At 35.2% G+C, this 17,221-nt stretch overlaps 1 protein-coding gene across 1 annotated transcript in view; it reads right to left on the reverse strand.

Moving 5' to 3' along the window:
• Positions 1 to 1,988: 1,988 nt before the first annotated feature.
• FAM126B (family with sequence similarity 126 member B) overlaps positions 1,989 to 17,221 on the reverse strand; it is a 92,893-nt gene continuing 77,660 nt past the window's right edge. Inside the window, 3 exon segments of the mRNA XM_019838445.3 lie at positions 1,989 to 9,673; positions 13,862 to 14,029; positions 14,783 to 14,942. Coding sequence (XP_019694004.1) covers positions 9,072 to 9,673; positions 13,862 to 14,029; positions 14,783 to 14,942 — 930 coding nt within the window. The 3' untranslated portion in view covers positions 1,989 to 9,071.

A 17,221-nucleotide genomic window follows, 5' to 3' on the forward strand; every position in this document is an offset into this window, starting at 1 on the left:
AAGCAGTCAGTCCCACCCGTTTCTCATATAACATCTTGAGGAAAACCAGAGTTGTTATTACGGATTATATTGATCCTATTTGGATGAGGACCCAGGGGCCAGATTTAGAGCTTTAGAAACTCTAAACATAAAACTTTATTTGTACCCTTTCTGATGGTGTTTAAAACATTAAATCCTAAAATAATTGTAAGTCAGTCCAAAAAAGTTCTAATTTCTTCTTAAGCTACCTGGCAGGTTTTTTTGTTTTGTTTTGTTTTTTTGCAGGGGAGGGATGAGGATAAAAACAGATAAAATATTTCTAAGTTTTTTGAGAGCTTCCTCTGCTTCATTATACTCTAAGTCAGCTTTTCTCAACTTAGGCCCCTCACACAAACCACAGAAAGACTATTTTCTCCTCTCTAGAATGGTACACAATTATGGATGGTACATAATTGGAACCACACATGAGAGAATTTATAATTATGTATGCCTAGGGTTTTAGGGCTTGATTCTTTCCTGGACTTAGTTTGCCTATTAGTAATCTAGCTCTACTAAGATCCAATCTCCACCCCCCCCCCCCCTTAGGGGTCTTGACTTTGTGGGGGATAGGACAAGTATACTAATAATTGAGAATAATCAATACTGTATGAAGCAGCATCTTATGTTAAGTGCACAAGTCCATGAGCCTGAGTGTCTAGTCCAATTCCAGCTGTACCACTTACTAGCTCTGTGACCTTGGACAGATGAACGTTCCTTTTCTTACAAAAGGAGAATAACAGTACTTATCAGACACTGTTGTATTATTGAATTTTTAAAGTTGTTAAAGTCGTTATAATGGTGGTTGGGATGTCCTAGAGCCCAATGAATGTTATTGTTTAATTCACATGGGAAGAATCTCTGGAATGTAAATTATTGTGATGTGGACCACAGTTGTATATGTATTAGGGCAGTGTTGCTACTATCTTGTTAATATTCCCTATTTTATTACAGTAACTTAGTTTTTCCCTTTGTATTTTCTCTGTATTTTCTAAAGTTTCCAACATGAGCAAATAGGACATTTTTAATAAAAGGAAAAAATTGAAACTGTCAAACTGGTGAATCTCACCCACCCTAACTACTGCAGATGCAGAATCAAGGCAAAAACAACAAACCAGACTTTGTGAGTTGCCTTAAACCATTCTCTTCTGAAACTGATCATCTATATCAGCAAATTTGAATTAAGGCATAATAAACAAGGTATTTTTAAAAAGTATTTTATATTGCTTGGATCTGAAGTAAAAGAATAAAGTCTTGGTCCATAAGCAAGGAACAGTAGCTATGAGGAAAGAGGGGGGTTGGAAAAAAAGGCCCGAGACTTTTCTAGAAAATGCATATATAAAAAAAGGAAAAGAGGGCCTGGAGCTCAGCCCTTCATTCAACCCATGTTCCAAGAGAAGGCTAAAGTATATCTTAGAAAACACAATGTGGGAAAGACCAAAAAGTTGAGTGACTAGAAAACTAATTACTGGTAAGTGTACAGGGAAACAGGCACTTTCACACCTTGCTGAAGAGAATGTAAATGACTAGTAATGTTGGATCTTCTTTATAAGGACCTTAGGAGAAAATTTTCAGTTTTTTCATCTCAGTTCTAGAAACAATTGTGCTTTACCTAAGAAACTGATTTGTCTTATCTTAAGGATCTCTAAAATTCATATAATTAATCTCTCTTTACATTTGGCTGTTTTAAAGTTCAGATAGATAAATTTTGTATCTCAACAATAACATAAATGTACGGCATGTATTTTATGTATTAAGTTCATTCCTGCCTTCATGTTATTTATTTTATGGTGCTGTATGTAACTTTATTTATTGCCTTAATTAGTTTTATAAATTGCCTTAATAGTGTGTCATATAAATAAAAAGTTCAGACATACATGAATAAAATGGCATGCTTTGAAAAAAATACAATGAAGGACCGTTTTAGGGTGTAAAATTTAGGTAAGATATAAAATTAACTCAGGGGAATCCAGTCAAAAGCCAAATAAAGCTGTATTTTTATACTGTACAAAAGAAAATTTACAGTCTTAATGTAACTAGATACATCTAGGGGAAAATTACACATCTCTCAAGAAACACAATATTTAACATCTTAGATATGTTTCTGCATTGCAGACTGATAATGAATTTTATACATCTTTATTTACAATAACTTAAAATATTTTTTCATCTCTGGCAGATATTTACAAGGTCAACAGTGACTATGTTTCACATTTCAACAATCAACAGCATTAACCAATTCAGTAAGACAGTTAAGATAATGGCTTACATGCACCAATAAATGATTTTAAATGTGCGTTTTTTTTCTTCAGCTCTGAAAAAATGAAAGTTTTCACTAGTCCTAGGTTGAAAGGACATCAGTCAATAGAAATCATATTTTCTTCATGCCTATCCTATTTAAATTTTCACCGGCACGAGTCTCTGAATACTTGGGAACTTTATACCAAGCTGTAGGTTGATGCTGGTTTAAAAAAAACAAGAAGAGCTGATCTATACATTCCATATCATTTTATGAAGCAAACATGTGGGATATCTCCTGTTTAACTTGTCCATTGTGACAGAGACCAGACTATATATTACTATAATAAAACTCTTGAGAAATTGTAGCTCAGGAGAGCTCAGGAGACAAAATAGTGCGAAAATAATTTTTGCACCATAAAAACGGTTTCTCTTAACCAGTTAAAATGAATGTAAAGTCAGCATAATTTTTAGAATGAGAATCAAAAAGATTCACTGGAAAGCAGTTAAGCTTATTACAAATATTTATTTATCCATTTTTTCATAGCCTTTAATAACCTGTATACCCAACGTGGGGCTTGAACTTACAACCTTGAGATCAAGAGTCACATGCTCTACTGAGCCAACCAGGCACCCCACAAATATTTTAAAACAATACATGGAGCATTGAACTTATCTCTCAATTCATTGTGGATGATAAAGCTTAAAAAAAAATCCAAAACCTACATTAGGAATTATTGGAATTATTGGAAATCTTCTGTTTCCAAGATAGCCTATCAATACGTTACTTTTAAACTACAACCTGATATGAAAAAAAAAACCACATATATAGAATCTGTTTGCAACATTAGTTAATATATAATTACATTTTGTGTCCCGCCCCCCGAAAATCATTACTTAATAGTTTAAGTAAATCCATTAGTTCTTATTGGTCCATGCATTTAAAAAATGAGTATTTTAGCTTTTATTAATGATGTTTTCTGCAAAGAAAAAAAAAAAAACACCCAGAGTGATCATGTACATAAATTATGTAAAAACATACCATTTTGGCCAGTATCATACTTACTGGAAATAACTGCCATTACCCATTTTAAAAGATGCATTTCCATAACTCCCCCCTCAATTTTATTATTAAAAAGCCATCATATCATACAATATACCAATTTTAGGAATTTCAATACTGATGAGCAGAATCCTTAATTTAAGGAGACATGAAAATGTGCCATAATGAATAATATTTGGACTTCTTAACTGGTACTTTTGCTGGAAGTGTAAAACGTTGACATAAGAAAGCCTGAAATGGAATCTTGTAGGTACTGTATACCTATGTTGCAGATCAAAGAATCATTTAGTATTTATTTCCCCCAGGGCTAGAGAGTAATCCTTTATGTTAAAGGGGCCTCATTCCTTAACAGTTAGGTACTTTAAAAAAATTATATTTGGTTGATACATTTTCTTTGGTAAATTTTGTAATCAATGAAGAATTTCCTCTGATACAATTAACACTGAGCTGTTGACACATAAATACAGCAAACCAGTTTGATACCAATTCTGCAGTTGGGGATGGATGGTCCAATTAAGTTCCTTTCTCTTTGAAAATAAAAGAATTTCCTTATTGAGCCTACCTCCAGAGACACAAAGACTCATATATACTGTAAGCTATACTTAATTCTGATTTTTGTAAAATCTATATTAAGCCTAGAATCATAAAATCAGTCATCTGAATGTGCCTTAATTTGTAAACATTTTCTCAAAATCCAAAGTAAAACATAGAACCTACATTTCTGTACTGTGCTGCCAGTTATTTCACATCATTTCCAGCTTTTGGCTAACTTCTATTCTGAACTGTTTGCTCTCGTGTATATTACTCATGTGACTAATAGTTAAGAGTACAAAAATACTGAAGCAATTGAAGTTACCAAAAGTTTATGATTGTGTGGTCAGGTTTAGAAGGAATGTGTCTATGGAATAGGGGAAGGCTGGGTGATGAGGACTCCTCTAATTCTAATGGCAGGATCACCATACAAATTTCTGGCAATGCCAAAAACCTAATATAATTTAAGTGCACATTGGTTGACTTTATGAATATTATTTCCTATGTATATTCAGTGCCAATATGATATACCCATTAGGTACACAATGCAGATAATACTAAAATTTATGCCTTATATTATCAACATGACCACCCTGGAAATGGAAAATTGTACCAATCTGGTGACTCATGATTTTATTAGCACTGTTTACAATTTCACACTGCATTCCATTTTATAATCTGGCAAATATTCTAATTTTTGAGAATTTAAGTTTTCAATAATTTCTAGTTGGTTTTCAAATAACTTGTTTCTAGAAATCACTTTAAAAAAATTAAAGTATTACAAATAAGTGTCTCAACCGACTTAGTGGTTTGAAACATGACAATAATCATTCAACTTGAAAGGTAAAAAGTCTTATATTCAGACTGTTTAACATAGCCATAGTATAGAAAAGTTGCTCTAAAATTCTTACAGATTTTCTGACCACTGGCATGACCTATTAAACATTTTTAACCTGAAAAACAAATACATAACTGAAATACTGATTAAAAAAAAACCAAAAACTTAGTTTGTAATCCAAGATTAGAAATGGAGAGCTCTTCCTTGCCAGTGTTTATATAAATAGCATACTACCCCCTAAAGACAGATACTAGTTTTTTAAATTTATAAATGAACATGCAGAGAATTAAATGAGACAACTGATTGTTATTAACTAAAGTATTCAAAAATGGACCCATACAAACCTCACAAAGTGAGGTAGCAGAAACACCCCACTTCATTAAAATATTCACAAAAATAGTGCAAACAAAAAAAATCTGAAAAGTTATTCTCAGTATTCCAGTGTCTAATAAATAGTTTAATTTAAAGCTACTAAGTGGAATTTGAGAATATACATTGGAAATATTGAGCTTATATAGCTGAGACTACTGCATTTAAGACATTTTATATGGTATATACATTTTAAATGACATTATGGTCACCATTCCATTATGGAATCATAAACTTCACACTATAAACCTTTTTCAATTACATAAGGAAATATTGCTTGTATCTATTCTAAAGCACATGTAAGGTTCTATTTTCTCAACATTAGAAATTAATGGAATGAAATTTATTTAATCTTTTCTTTGCAATACTCCATTGTGCAATACAATTAATTTGCCACCTAGGTGACTGTGAAAGCTGGCTGGCTGATTCAAAAGTTATTTTAAAATAGCTAGAAACACTGATCAAAGCCATTTCTTTGGGTTTATTTTTGCATGTAAATAAATCCCCAGAAATATAATCAACTATAAAATGGCAGCATACAACTGGCATGGGGCAGAAAATAGTAAGGCATAAATTAGAATTAAAAAAATGTATCTATCCTTACATCTGTGGTATAGATACCTACATTTCCAACACTTCCCATCTAGGTTTATTACTCTGCATATTTTCTGGATTTCATACTTTTCTTAATGTGCTATATTCACTAACTACTAGACCAGAAATATAAAGAAACTGCAAAAATGGAGACAGTTACATACCACATTTACCATAGTAGGAGTACAGGGAGGCAGTGGGTGTTAATATGCATTTGATGGGAGACAGGAGTTATATTCTGGCTCTGCTTCTTAGTTATGTGAACTTAATCATGTCACAACCGTTTTGAGTCTCAGTTTCCTGAGGATGATATTTGGGGAGCTGGGCTACTAGCTAGATTATTTCTAGGGTCTCGTCTAGCACAAAAATTCTGACTATAATAAACAGGCACAGAAGAGTAACTGGGAGCATAAGAGTGGTGGTAGGGGTCAGTACTTCAAACTATAACCATTTTCCCCCTTCCAGCTTCTCTAACCTGACACAGATGGCATCAATCAGATTGTTTTATTATAGAAAACAAGTATTTTCTCTGTAATGAGCTTTTCCATAGAGAGAAGGACTTTTTCTTATGAAAGGTAAGAAGTATAAAACAACAGGCTGTTAAATAATAAAGTATGCATATTGCTGGTATATATTTGTAACAGCTGTTGTATATCTGAAAACTATTTTGAATTAAATGCCAATAAATAATGCAAATGAATATAAAAAATCTCTTAGAAAATTTGACTTATGGTTTATTAAAACTCATTCCATTTTAGTTATATCTTGCACAGGAAATCTGTTCTAAGACCCTGAATGCACAGTTTGAACTAAATGAAATGTTTCTTCATTAAAGCCAAATCACATAACTTAAAAGAATGGAAAAAATGTTACAGGGTCATGAAACATTAATGGGTATATATACATACAAAATATGCATGTATATACATACAGATAAATGAATTCTTAGAAGTTGAAAGTTTTTCAAAACCAACTTTTCAAGTATAAGATTTTTAACAAAATAAAAGCGAGATTTATATGTATTACAGCTTTTGCTGTAATTTGGTATTGTTGTGTGTGTGTGTGTGTGTGTGTGTGTGTGTGTGCGCGCGCGCGCTTTAAACCATGCTAGATTTAGATGCCAACATATGTACAACTTGTTGAAATCAAAACAACCCATCAGCCTCCTAAATCAACCGCTGATGGCCAAGATCTTACCCCTTGGTAAGAACAATGCTCTTGTCCTTTCATACCTGAAACTTTGCTTTCCTCAGGATGTTACAGATCTTTACACCTCATTTTTTTTGGCTGCTTTCAAACTCACTTATCTGACATCCCTTAAATTAAAAAAGAGGGACATCTAAAATATGTCTTTGTGATACACACACACACACACACACACACACACTCACTCACTCATACACACATCAATACATTTCTATTTATAACCTTTTAACTTTATCCCAGACTTTGGCAATGTTGTAGTAGTAGTATTGGTTGTGTTAGTTCAGTTCAGGTTCTAGGTTTCCATTTTCATATGAGCTGAAAAATGTTACAGACCACCAAATTCAAACAAGCATCTCATCGTTCTTATAAAGATTCTAACAAAGTCCCCTATAAAACAAAACAAACCCTCTTAAAATAAGAAGAGGAGAGGGGAGATTTTCAGATGTGGAAAAAAACAAGAGGCATTTTTCTGATTATTTTATCAAAATCTACTGTAATTTTAATTGGTAGAGATAAAAATTTAAACTTTGTTAATTAAATACTTGCTTTCTATAAATTCAGTATATTTTTCTTTCACAATAAAATAAAAATGTCTAAATGTATAAAGCACTAATAGCTCTGATGTATTTTGTGGAAGGATAATGTATATCAGTTCAAGTCACAATACACTGATTTTTAAAAAACCAATATATTCTCTTCTTTTTCAATCAAGCATTAGAGCCTGAGACCCAAAAGAACTTATACTGAAATCTTACCCAACCAAATCAGAACTAAAAAAAATTTTTTTTCACTAATAATGTTTTTTGTAGCCTCTTAGCACAATTACCAAAATGATACTTACATACATTCAACATCTAGCTTACTGGCATGATTTCCAAGTTTTATAAAAATGAGAAACTTTTGCAGATATATGATCAGAAGGTACACAAATTGCATTACACTAAACACAAAGGCAGTGTGGTCCTTGTCGGAGAAATCAAGTCAGTACCCCCTGGTAGAAATGTTCTATAAAAATGTGTCACGTTGAAGCATCAGTGTTTTCAGCCAATTATCTGTCCCTGATGTATTTCCTTAAAGTATATGATCTATCAGGACTTCAGGTTTCTTAATCCAAAATATCTGACTGAATTTAGGTACATCTAGAAAGCAGCTGAAAGGGCTTCTCCAATAGTCTGACATCACAGAAAGCAAGTTGAGAAATCCCTCTCTTTACCTGAAGACGTACTTGTTCTACTTCAGTCATCATCAGCTCACAAAGGAAAAGAAAAAAACCTATCAAAACTTCCCCTCGCACACACAGTCCCACACGAGCTAAACAAAAACCACCCCTCCCCCTCCCCCAACAAACCCCAGCACCAAAGTGTCAATCATTCCTGGGAAATAGAACATGCCCCTTGGATTCTCTGATTTGTTAGTTGTTCAAACTTTAAGGACAGAAATGACCTATGTCCTTGTGGGGAGGAGGGAAGACATGTTAATAATGACTATAGAGCCATTGACAAAGTGCATTATCAATTAAACAAACAATTTTGAGCCCTGCCCTCCAAAGGAGGGGGCCATAACGTGATTTAAATGCCTCAGTAACTGAACATTGTGTCCTGGAGATAAAGGAGATGGGGGGAAAAAGAGCCACCCACATTTTAATGAAAAAGTGCAGCAGTCTACCACCTTTCCCCATGCTTCTCAAGAAAATGATTGCACAGACTCAGAGAAGTCCAAAGTCATAGCAGAATCTCTGAGGCACTCCTGGTTAAAAGAGAAAAAAATATGATCCAGTAATCTCCACAGTTCTATAAATTATGAGAACAAACCCGTTTTGTTTTTTTTTTTTAAACAAAAGCCAAAGAATCAATTCATAGGGATCATATACACCATTTCCTCTAACGTATCCTCAGTCTCACAGTGCTGAAATGGGACCGATCAGCCTACGATGGATTGCACATCACCCACAGAGAAAGGAAGGTATGGAAGATGCATACATTTTATACTGCTTCACAAACACATTTACAAGGAATAAGGTGAAGAGAAGATAATAGGAAGGAGGAAGAAAGAAAACCTTATTGCTGTTTCCATACAAAATACAGTAGGAAGATACCTAAACTAAATCAAATCTGATTACGATGACCAATTTTTTCACAATGTGGGATGAAGTGTCTTCATGTACAATGAAATGTTCAGTTTAAAAGGTAAGCAAAAAGATGAGAGAGGATGTCAGAACTACACCTGGGATATTAGCTGCATATTGAAACTTGGGGATCGAGACTGCTTGGTTAAGGGAGCTCCTGGGCTAAGGAGCTCTTTACCTTCTCCAGCTTGACCTAGCCGGTCTTCCTGTAGACTGATAGTTGAGTATCGATTAACATTGTTAGCTGCTAGATTAGTAACTCCCTCAGTGCCAACCCCAATGCTGGTACTTGCTTGACTGCCATTTACATAGTCAAATGATTTACTTGAGGAAGCACTGGCTGTCCGGATTAGACTTAAACTATTGGCTTTTGGCACCACCTGGCCAGCAGGCAGGCTCAGGTGTTTCTTCATCGGTGTCAGCTCGATTGAATCTACACTAAGATCAGTTGGTTGCTGTACATACTGCCTGCGAATGACTGAATCTCGAGGGCTCTCACTGGATTTGATGACAGAAGCTGTTTCTTTATCCTTAGCTGAACGCCCAGCTGCTACTTTCCTTAAGCTTCCCCTCTGAGAAGAGGAGGATGGTTTGGTCCCAATTGGCTGACTGCTGAGGGAGGCCCCTGATGAAAAGCCTTCATCTGCATCATTTAGGTTTACCGACTCTTCTCCTCCATTTACACCCTCAGCACCTAAAAAACAAATCAGACAGACTCAGCAATAGCTAAGTTAAAAAAGAAGGAATTGTGAATAAAAACTCAACTGACCTTATCTCTTGGGTAATGTTTGCTATAGGTTGGAAGTGACCCTGTTATCAAATCAACACTTACCCTAAATAATTTAGGGGAAGAAATCTTAATCTGCACAGAATTCTAATATGCTATCCATTGTGTTTATTCAGTTTTAATTAGTCCAGCTTTAGTAAGACTATCCACAAACAAACTTAGTATCTCAGTATTTAGGCGTATAAAACAACTTCAGGTGAAATACATTTTGTTACTAATCTTTATAATACACCCTTGTCAATTTGAGGTGATGATATCTATCTGGTTTAAAAAAATCAAAAGGTTTTCCTCATATCTTCCTTAACCCACCATAAAACAGACCATTCAAGAGTCACCCTTCTAATTTCAGTCACCCAGAATAATGTCAAACTCATTATTCCTACAGGCAAACCCTTTTTAAAAAGGGCAGTAAGATTTTACATTTACTCAACAGCTAAGTGCTTCTACATGGCTTTAAAGCTTTTAACATGGAACTAGTAGATTTTCTAACTCTAAAAAACTGTATATTGTTTCCAGTAACATCGTAATTATATTTTGTCTTATGGGCATATCTACTCACTGGTTTCCATATTTTCTTGACAAATTAATGTGAAGGAAATATTTGATTATCAGTAACTAGCAGAGATAGCTGTAAGGATTTTAACTTTCTATAGTATGTACATCTGTAATAATTTAGATTTTTAGTCTTGAGATGTATTATTGTTATAATCACAAGATAATGTGTGTCCCATTATGTTTCGTGCAGAAACTGCAGTTAACAAAAGAATCCTTACCTTGGGATTTTGTTAGAAGGGAAGAAGCGTATCTAATATATTTAATTTGGGTTTTCCAGAAAGCCCAATTCTCTTACTGAAAGTATGATCAACAATCTCTTAACGGATAGCAGTTTGCTACATCATTACATATGTTTGCCAGACTGCAAGAAAGGTTTAATCTGAATCCACATATAGATATAAATATTACAGTTAAGGTATTAGGAAAAAATTCTAAACAAATACTACTTTGAGATATAGGTTATCTAAGTAAAATACACATAAAATATTTAAACACAATCTTTATTTAACATAGTACCTGGAAAAATAAAAAATAGTTTCTTAAATATATTTTCTTATATGGATTAGTTATTTCCTTCCTTCAAAAGAAGAACAAAATAGACTATCCTTAAAGCAGAAGGCATGTTGTTATATCCAGCAGTTTAATAATTAACCATCATGCAAAGCCATATGAAAATGCAGCTGACACCACTTCTCTCAACCCCTTCTTCAAAAGAGTATATAACATACCTCAAAATGAAACTTTATATTATATTCACATGGTAGCATCTTAACAATTTACTTACAGTTAGTATAAAGAAATCCAAAATACCCAAGAAAAGGTATTTACTGGTTCACAATTGATATCAGTAACATAAAACTGTAGTGAACAAAAATGTATCATCAGATATATATCTATTTATACTGAGGAAAGGAGACTGAGAGACTTAGTGGTAGCATCTAAATTTTGCCTCATGCAGATCTGATGCCCAAGCAATATGGCCATAAAAGAGATGATGATAACATAAAAGCCACCATGCAAGAGAATCTACAGATATTGCATATACCAAGAAATGCTGTTTCAATACAATTGAATACTAATATACTTTAATTATAGGCATTGTCCTCAGTTTAGTAAGAATTTTAAATCCAACTTTAATTTTTTATTAATGTTTATTTGTTTTTGAGAGAGATAGAGCACAAGCAGGGCAGGGGCAGAGAGAGGGGGACAGAGGATCCAAAGTGGGCTGTGTGCTGACAGCAGAGAGCTCAATGTAGGAATGGAACTCACAAACTGTGAGATCATGACCTAAGCCAAAGTTGGATGCTGAACCGACTAAGCCACCCAGGCGCCCCTAAATCCAACTTTAAAAGTTACAAATAAAATGTTACTTGACAATCAGGGTAAGGGAAGGCGATGGGTTTATAGTCTCCCTTCAATTTCAATACATAACAAATATAATTTTAATTGTAAAATGATTTAAAACCATCATACTAGAAAATTCTTTTAAAAGGCCAAATATTGATGTTAATACAAAAGCTCCAGCAGACTTCAGAATTACCAAAACTTTACATAGGCTTTAGTAATTTCCTTCCTTCTATTTAAAAAACCTCAAGGAATAAAAAGGCAGTTATGTCTCACAACTTTTTTTCCTTTCTATTTTTTTCCCTGGATGATGATAACTCTACTCATGATCTGCAGGGAAGATAACCAAAAAGGATCTTTAATGAAATTTTCCATTCATGTCTGCCTTTTCTTATAAATTTAGCTCCTCCCGAAATTGATGTAAAAATATAATTAATCTAGATTAAAAGGCAAAATAATTTTTGAGAAGTTTCAAACACATTGAAGGAACTTATTCCTCTTTCCTTGTGGCAATACCCCACTCTCACAAACTTAAATTTTACCAGTGATAGTAAATATTAAAAGAGGCCATTTTAAAAGAACTACTATTTCGGTTCCTTTTTCAAAGTATATGACTTTTGATGAACTGGTAGAAATGTTCCAACCTAATCCTACACTCTCTAGAATTTCATCAAGCATTAATTAACATAGTACTACATTTAGCACAAATAATCAACATTCTAAGAATGGTAGTATATATATATCAAGTGGCTCATTTAGTCATCAGGAATGTTGAGAAACAGGCTGTTGTTCAATTTAGGCCTACTATGGGTTCAACATCAATTCATATACTTATTTTTATGCCTTTTTGACTATCTCAGGGATAACAAAGGGATACAGAGAAACTGAAAAGGGAAGGCTGCATCTTTCACAGGATCTCTGTGAAACAGCACCAACTTTTTGAGGTCCTTAGATCATGCACATGCAACACTGTTAAATGAAGTCAGGTCAATGTGGGCAAATGGGCAAAGGAACAGAGGACAGATTTAAATTCTTACTGAGCATGCTCAAACGCTAATGCACCAAAGAGCAAGAGACTTCCCTAAGGTGGAAGGTAACTGCTCCATATATGTTTGGTCTTAAGTAAAAATATATAACTTATTTTAAAACTATTTGCTATATTTTATTAATTAGTGTAAAGGTTCCAGAGTAGCAATACATTAAATAATGAAAAACTTAGGCTACAGTTCCCTCTTTCACAAAGCCAACTCCTATGAGCATTACATGTAAAACGGCAAATAAATAGTTTCCTATTGGAGAAAAGTGTTCTTTTACAGATGGTGGTGGTGGTGGTGGTGGTGGTGGTGGTGGTGGTGGGTGGTGGTGGGTGGTGATGGTGGTGGTGGTGGGTGGTGATGGTGGTGGTGGTGGTGGTTGTGGTGATTTGGGGGTAAAAATAAATTCTCATTTTGAGATACCGACATTGTGGAAACAAGATCTACTAGGATACCTGAACTCTAAATAACACATTTCAATTCTGTTTGGAAGCTATCTAAGACAACCATCAATATTTACAATAAATGATAAAATGCAGTGTCCACCAGGATAGCACATTTATAGAGGAAAGAGGCCAGTAGTTTACTAGTTAGACCCAGGTGACTTGACCCACAGACTGTAAAAAGTGATCAATACTGGTTTACTCTGTCAAAGAGATAAGAAATTCTTGTTAACTGACCAACCTGGACTTAGAGATAAATCGGCCAGCTCCACTTTAGTCCAATTTCCCAAAGATAATGTATGAATGTTTTAAAACTCTCTTCATATATTAAGGAATAAATTATTATATACAAGAAATCAATTCATATTGTCATGTCCATTGGGTGCATTTTTCCTTTCCCAATGTTAGAATAAACATGCTCAGTAATAAAAAAATCCCAAGCATTTTGGAGATAGGTCTCTGCCTTGTTAGTAGCCATGCCAAGCTGTTCTTTGATTACACAGAATGCAGATTCCAGGCCAGCACAAATGGTAACTAAAGATTGTACCTGACCTGGTGCTAGGCATATGGGGAGGTGTGCTTTGCAAGGAGGAGCTAATACACCCTGGGATAGTGGAAACACACACTAGAATGGAAAGATGTTCTGCTTGGGGATAGAGAGCCAGGATCCTTCTCCAGCAACTGCCTCACTGACTTCTGCCTCCTCATCTCTGTCCTACCCTCTGTTGTGGCTGCTGCTGAGTTGGGCTCCGGTGAGCCGTGCTCAGGGGTCCTGCGCACCAGCACCTCCCCCTCTTGCACACGTTTGATCCCTAGGTCAGTGGAGCCGTGTTGGACCGGGGAGCCAGGAATACTCGAGTCAGCCTCGTTTGAGAAGTCAAAGCCATCTGGGATTCAACATATAAAATTTTAGTGCTTTTGTGCTGTTCTATTCTTTTCTGAGCATTTTGCCCCAGGCAGATAAGAGAATGTATATATGGATATGATAAAAACACAAACGCTATTTATATAGTTACATGTGTGTGCACAGCATGCACACACATAAGGAGGCAGATGAACAATATGAGGTTTGCAAATGAATAGGACAGGAAAATAGGGATCATTAAAATGGCAATTAATATCTCTTAGGCAAGACAGCTGGACCATTTAAGTACCATATGCCTATGAAATACTGCTGGATTCAGCACTTACAAAAAAAGGAAAAGCAAAGATAAAAATCTAAAATACAATAACCAACTCTCTATAGATAGCTTGTATTTCACCATTGGTTTGGTCAGTTACACAATTTTCTCCCACAATGCTCATACATGCACCTTTTTTCCCATTATAACAGGTTTAAAGAAACTTCTTTCCAATTGTTATTACTAGTTCAAAAATAAGACAAAAATTAACTTGATCTTATTTTCTGTTTTAATGTTCATAGAGCAGTCTAAATAACATCTTTCTACATTATAAAAAATATATATCTATATCAAAATAAATTCAGGCACTTAAACCACGTTTCCAGTGCTATATTAAAAAACAAAACAATTTTACTTTAATTATATACAGTACTATAATATCATGTGTTAACCTAGTCTATAAAAACAGTGATAAATTTGCTAGAATCCATGAATGGGCTACAGGAATTTTGTACTCACCTTCTCTTCTCCATCTATGACGACGGATTGAAGCTGTTGTAATTGCAGTCCGAGAAATCCTCGGCACTGTTGGAGTGACTTCTACTTTAAGTACTTTCTGGCCTTCTTGTGAAGAATCAGGAGCATCAAATGGTAATGAGTTTTTCATGGCATTGGCAACCTAAAATGATAATATAAAGCCTATATATATTTACACTCAATATATAATTTATGATTATTTTTTACTTCATGTTTCCATAATTTTATTATGTTTCCATAATTTTTTAAAATTTATTTTATTTAGGGGTGCCTGGGTGGCTCAGTCGGTTGAGTGTCCAACTTTGGCTCAGGTCATGATCTCGCAGTTCATGAGTTCGAGCCCCACATCGGGCTCTGTGCTGACAGCTCACAGCCTGGAGCTTGCTTCAGATTCTGTGTCCCCTTCTCTCTCCGCCCCACCCCTGCTTGTGCTCTGTCTCTCTCTGTCTTTCAAAAATTAATAAAATTTATTTAAAAAATGTTTTTAAGTAGGCTCCATGCCCAGCGTGGAGCTCAATTCAGGGCTTGAACTCAATAACCCTGAGATTAAGACATTAGCTGAGATCTAGAGTTGGAAACTTAACCAACTGAGCCACACAGGCACCCCTCTATAATTTTTTGAATATGTATTTAAAACTGGTACTATAAAATATAAAAGTACAATATGTCAAAAGAGTTTGTAACTCCATTGTTCTGTATTGTTTTAGGGAAGCTTTTAAAATGAGAATTTATTTTTAAAAATGTGAGTCATACACTCCACAGATTCCTTAAAGTTGTTCACTTGCAAAGAGAAAAGGCATTCCAAAGAAAGAAAATTGTTTAACATTTGAACCCTGATAAAGAAAATTTAGAGTAAGGTTTTGATTATTCAGATGATAAATAACATGCAAAATTTAATCTCTGATAAAAAAAAAATTAGCCTTTTCTCCACTCTGTTTCCATAAGGAGAAATTTTGCCTAAACATGGCTGGCATTTTGTTTCACCACTGTGTGTGTGTGTGTGTGTGTGTGTGTGTGTGTGTGTGTGTGTGAGAGAGAGAGAGACAGAGAGAGAGAGAGAGACAGAGAGAGACAGAGAGAGACAGAGAGGGAGAGGGACAAAGGAGCGAAAGCGAGTGCAAGCAAGAGGAGGGGCAGAGAGAGAGGAGACAGAGAATGACAGTGCGGAGGCTGACACACGTGGCTTGAACCCACGAACCGTAACATCATGCCCTGAGCCAAAATCAAGAGTCAGGTGATTAACCAAATGAGCCCCCAGGCTGCCCCAACTGGTGCATGTTTCTTAACTGGGAAGTACTAATTTAGCAAAGATCTTGAGCTAGAGAATTGTTTTTCTCCCTTCCTCTATACTTGGAAAGGACAAGTAAAATGCAGCCTCCTGGACAAGTGTGACAGTTCTGCCAATTCAAACTTCTCCAGGAGGCTATTCCAACATCCAGACTGAGGGGTGGGGAGTTAAGTCTTTAAATTTAGCTTTTATCAGGAATAAAGATGAGGCTTGTTTCTCTGCCAACTATTTTACCTATCATCTGGCTCTAAATTTTAATAGAGAAAAGGAGTGCTGTTTGTTGGGTCCCTCAAAGGTCCCCCACAACAAAGGATTGCTCTAAGATTAGAGATTACTAATCACTTTACTTATATTGCCTTGGAAATGCCACCTCTACTTAATTTATAAAACTGCTACAAGGAGAAAAGTATGAATTTAAAGAGTATCACAAATGCAGGGTATTATTATTATGAAGTAATTATTTTATCTTCTCATCCATTTATTTTAATGTGACCCTTAGGGTAAAATTAGGCATGTTGACCTGAGAGAAAAAAAAATAAATTCAAATAGTAAATAATTATTATAAATGCTACCTCAATAAATTTATATTTGTATTAAGATACTAAAAAATGGTACAAAGAAAACAGCTTTAGAAATTGTGCTCTTGGGGCACCTGGGTGGCTCAGTCGGTTAAGCGTCCGACTTCGGTTTAGGTCATGATCTGTGAATCAATCCCCGCGTCAGGCTCTGTGCTGACAGCTCAGAGCCTGGAGCCTGTTTCAGATTCTGTGTCTCCCTCTCTCTCTGACCCTACCCTGCTCGTGCTCTGTCTCTCTTGCTCTCAAAAATAAATAAAACATAAAAAAAAATTTTTTTTTTTAATTTTTTTTTTCAACGTTTATTTATTTTTGGGACAGAGAGAGACAGAGCATAAACGGGGAAGGGGCAGAGAGAGAGGGAGACACAGAATCGGAAACAGGCTCCAGGCTCCAAGCCATCAGCCCAGAGCCCGACGCGGGGCTCGAACTCACGGACTGCGAGATCGTGACCTGGCCAAAGTCGGACGCTTAACCGACTGCGCCACCCAGGCGCTCCCCCCAAAAAAAATTTTTTTAATTGTGCTCTTAAAGTGTTACAAGTAAAAAACCACAAAT

Source organism: Felis catus, chromosome C1, assembly GCF_018350175.1.
Source record: "Felis catus isolate Fca126 chromosome C1, F.catus_Fca126_mat1.0, whole genome shotgun sequence".
NCBI classification, from domain to species: domain Eukaryota; kingdom Metazoa; phylum Chordata; class Mammalia; order Carnivora; family Felidae; genus Felis; species Felis catus.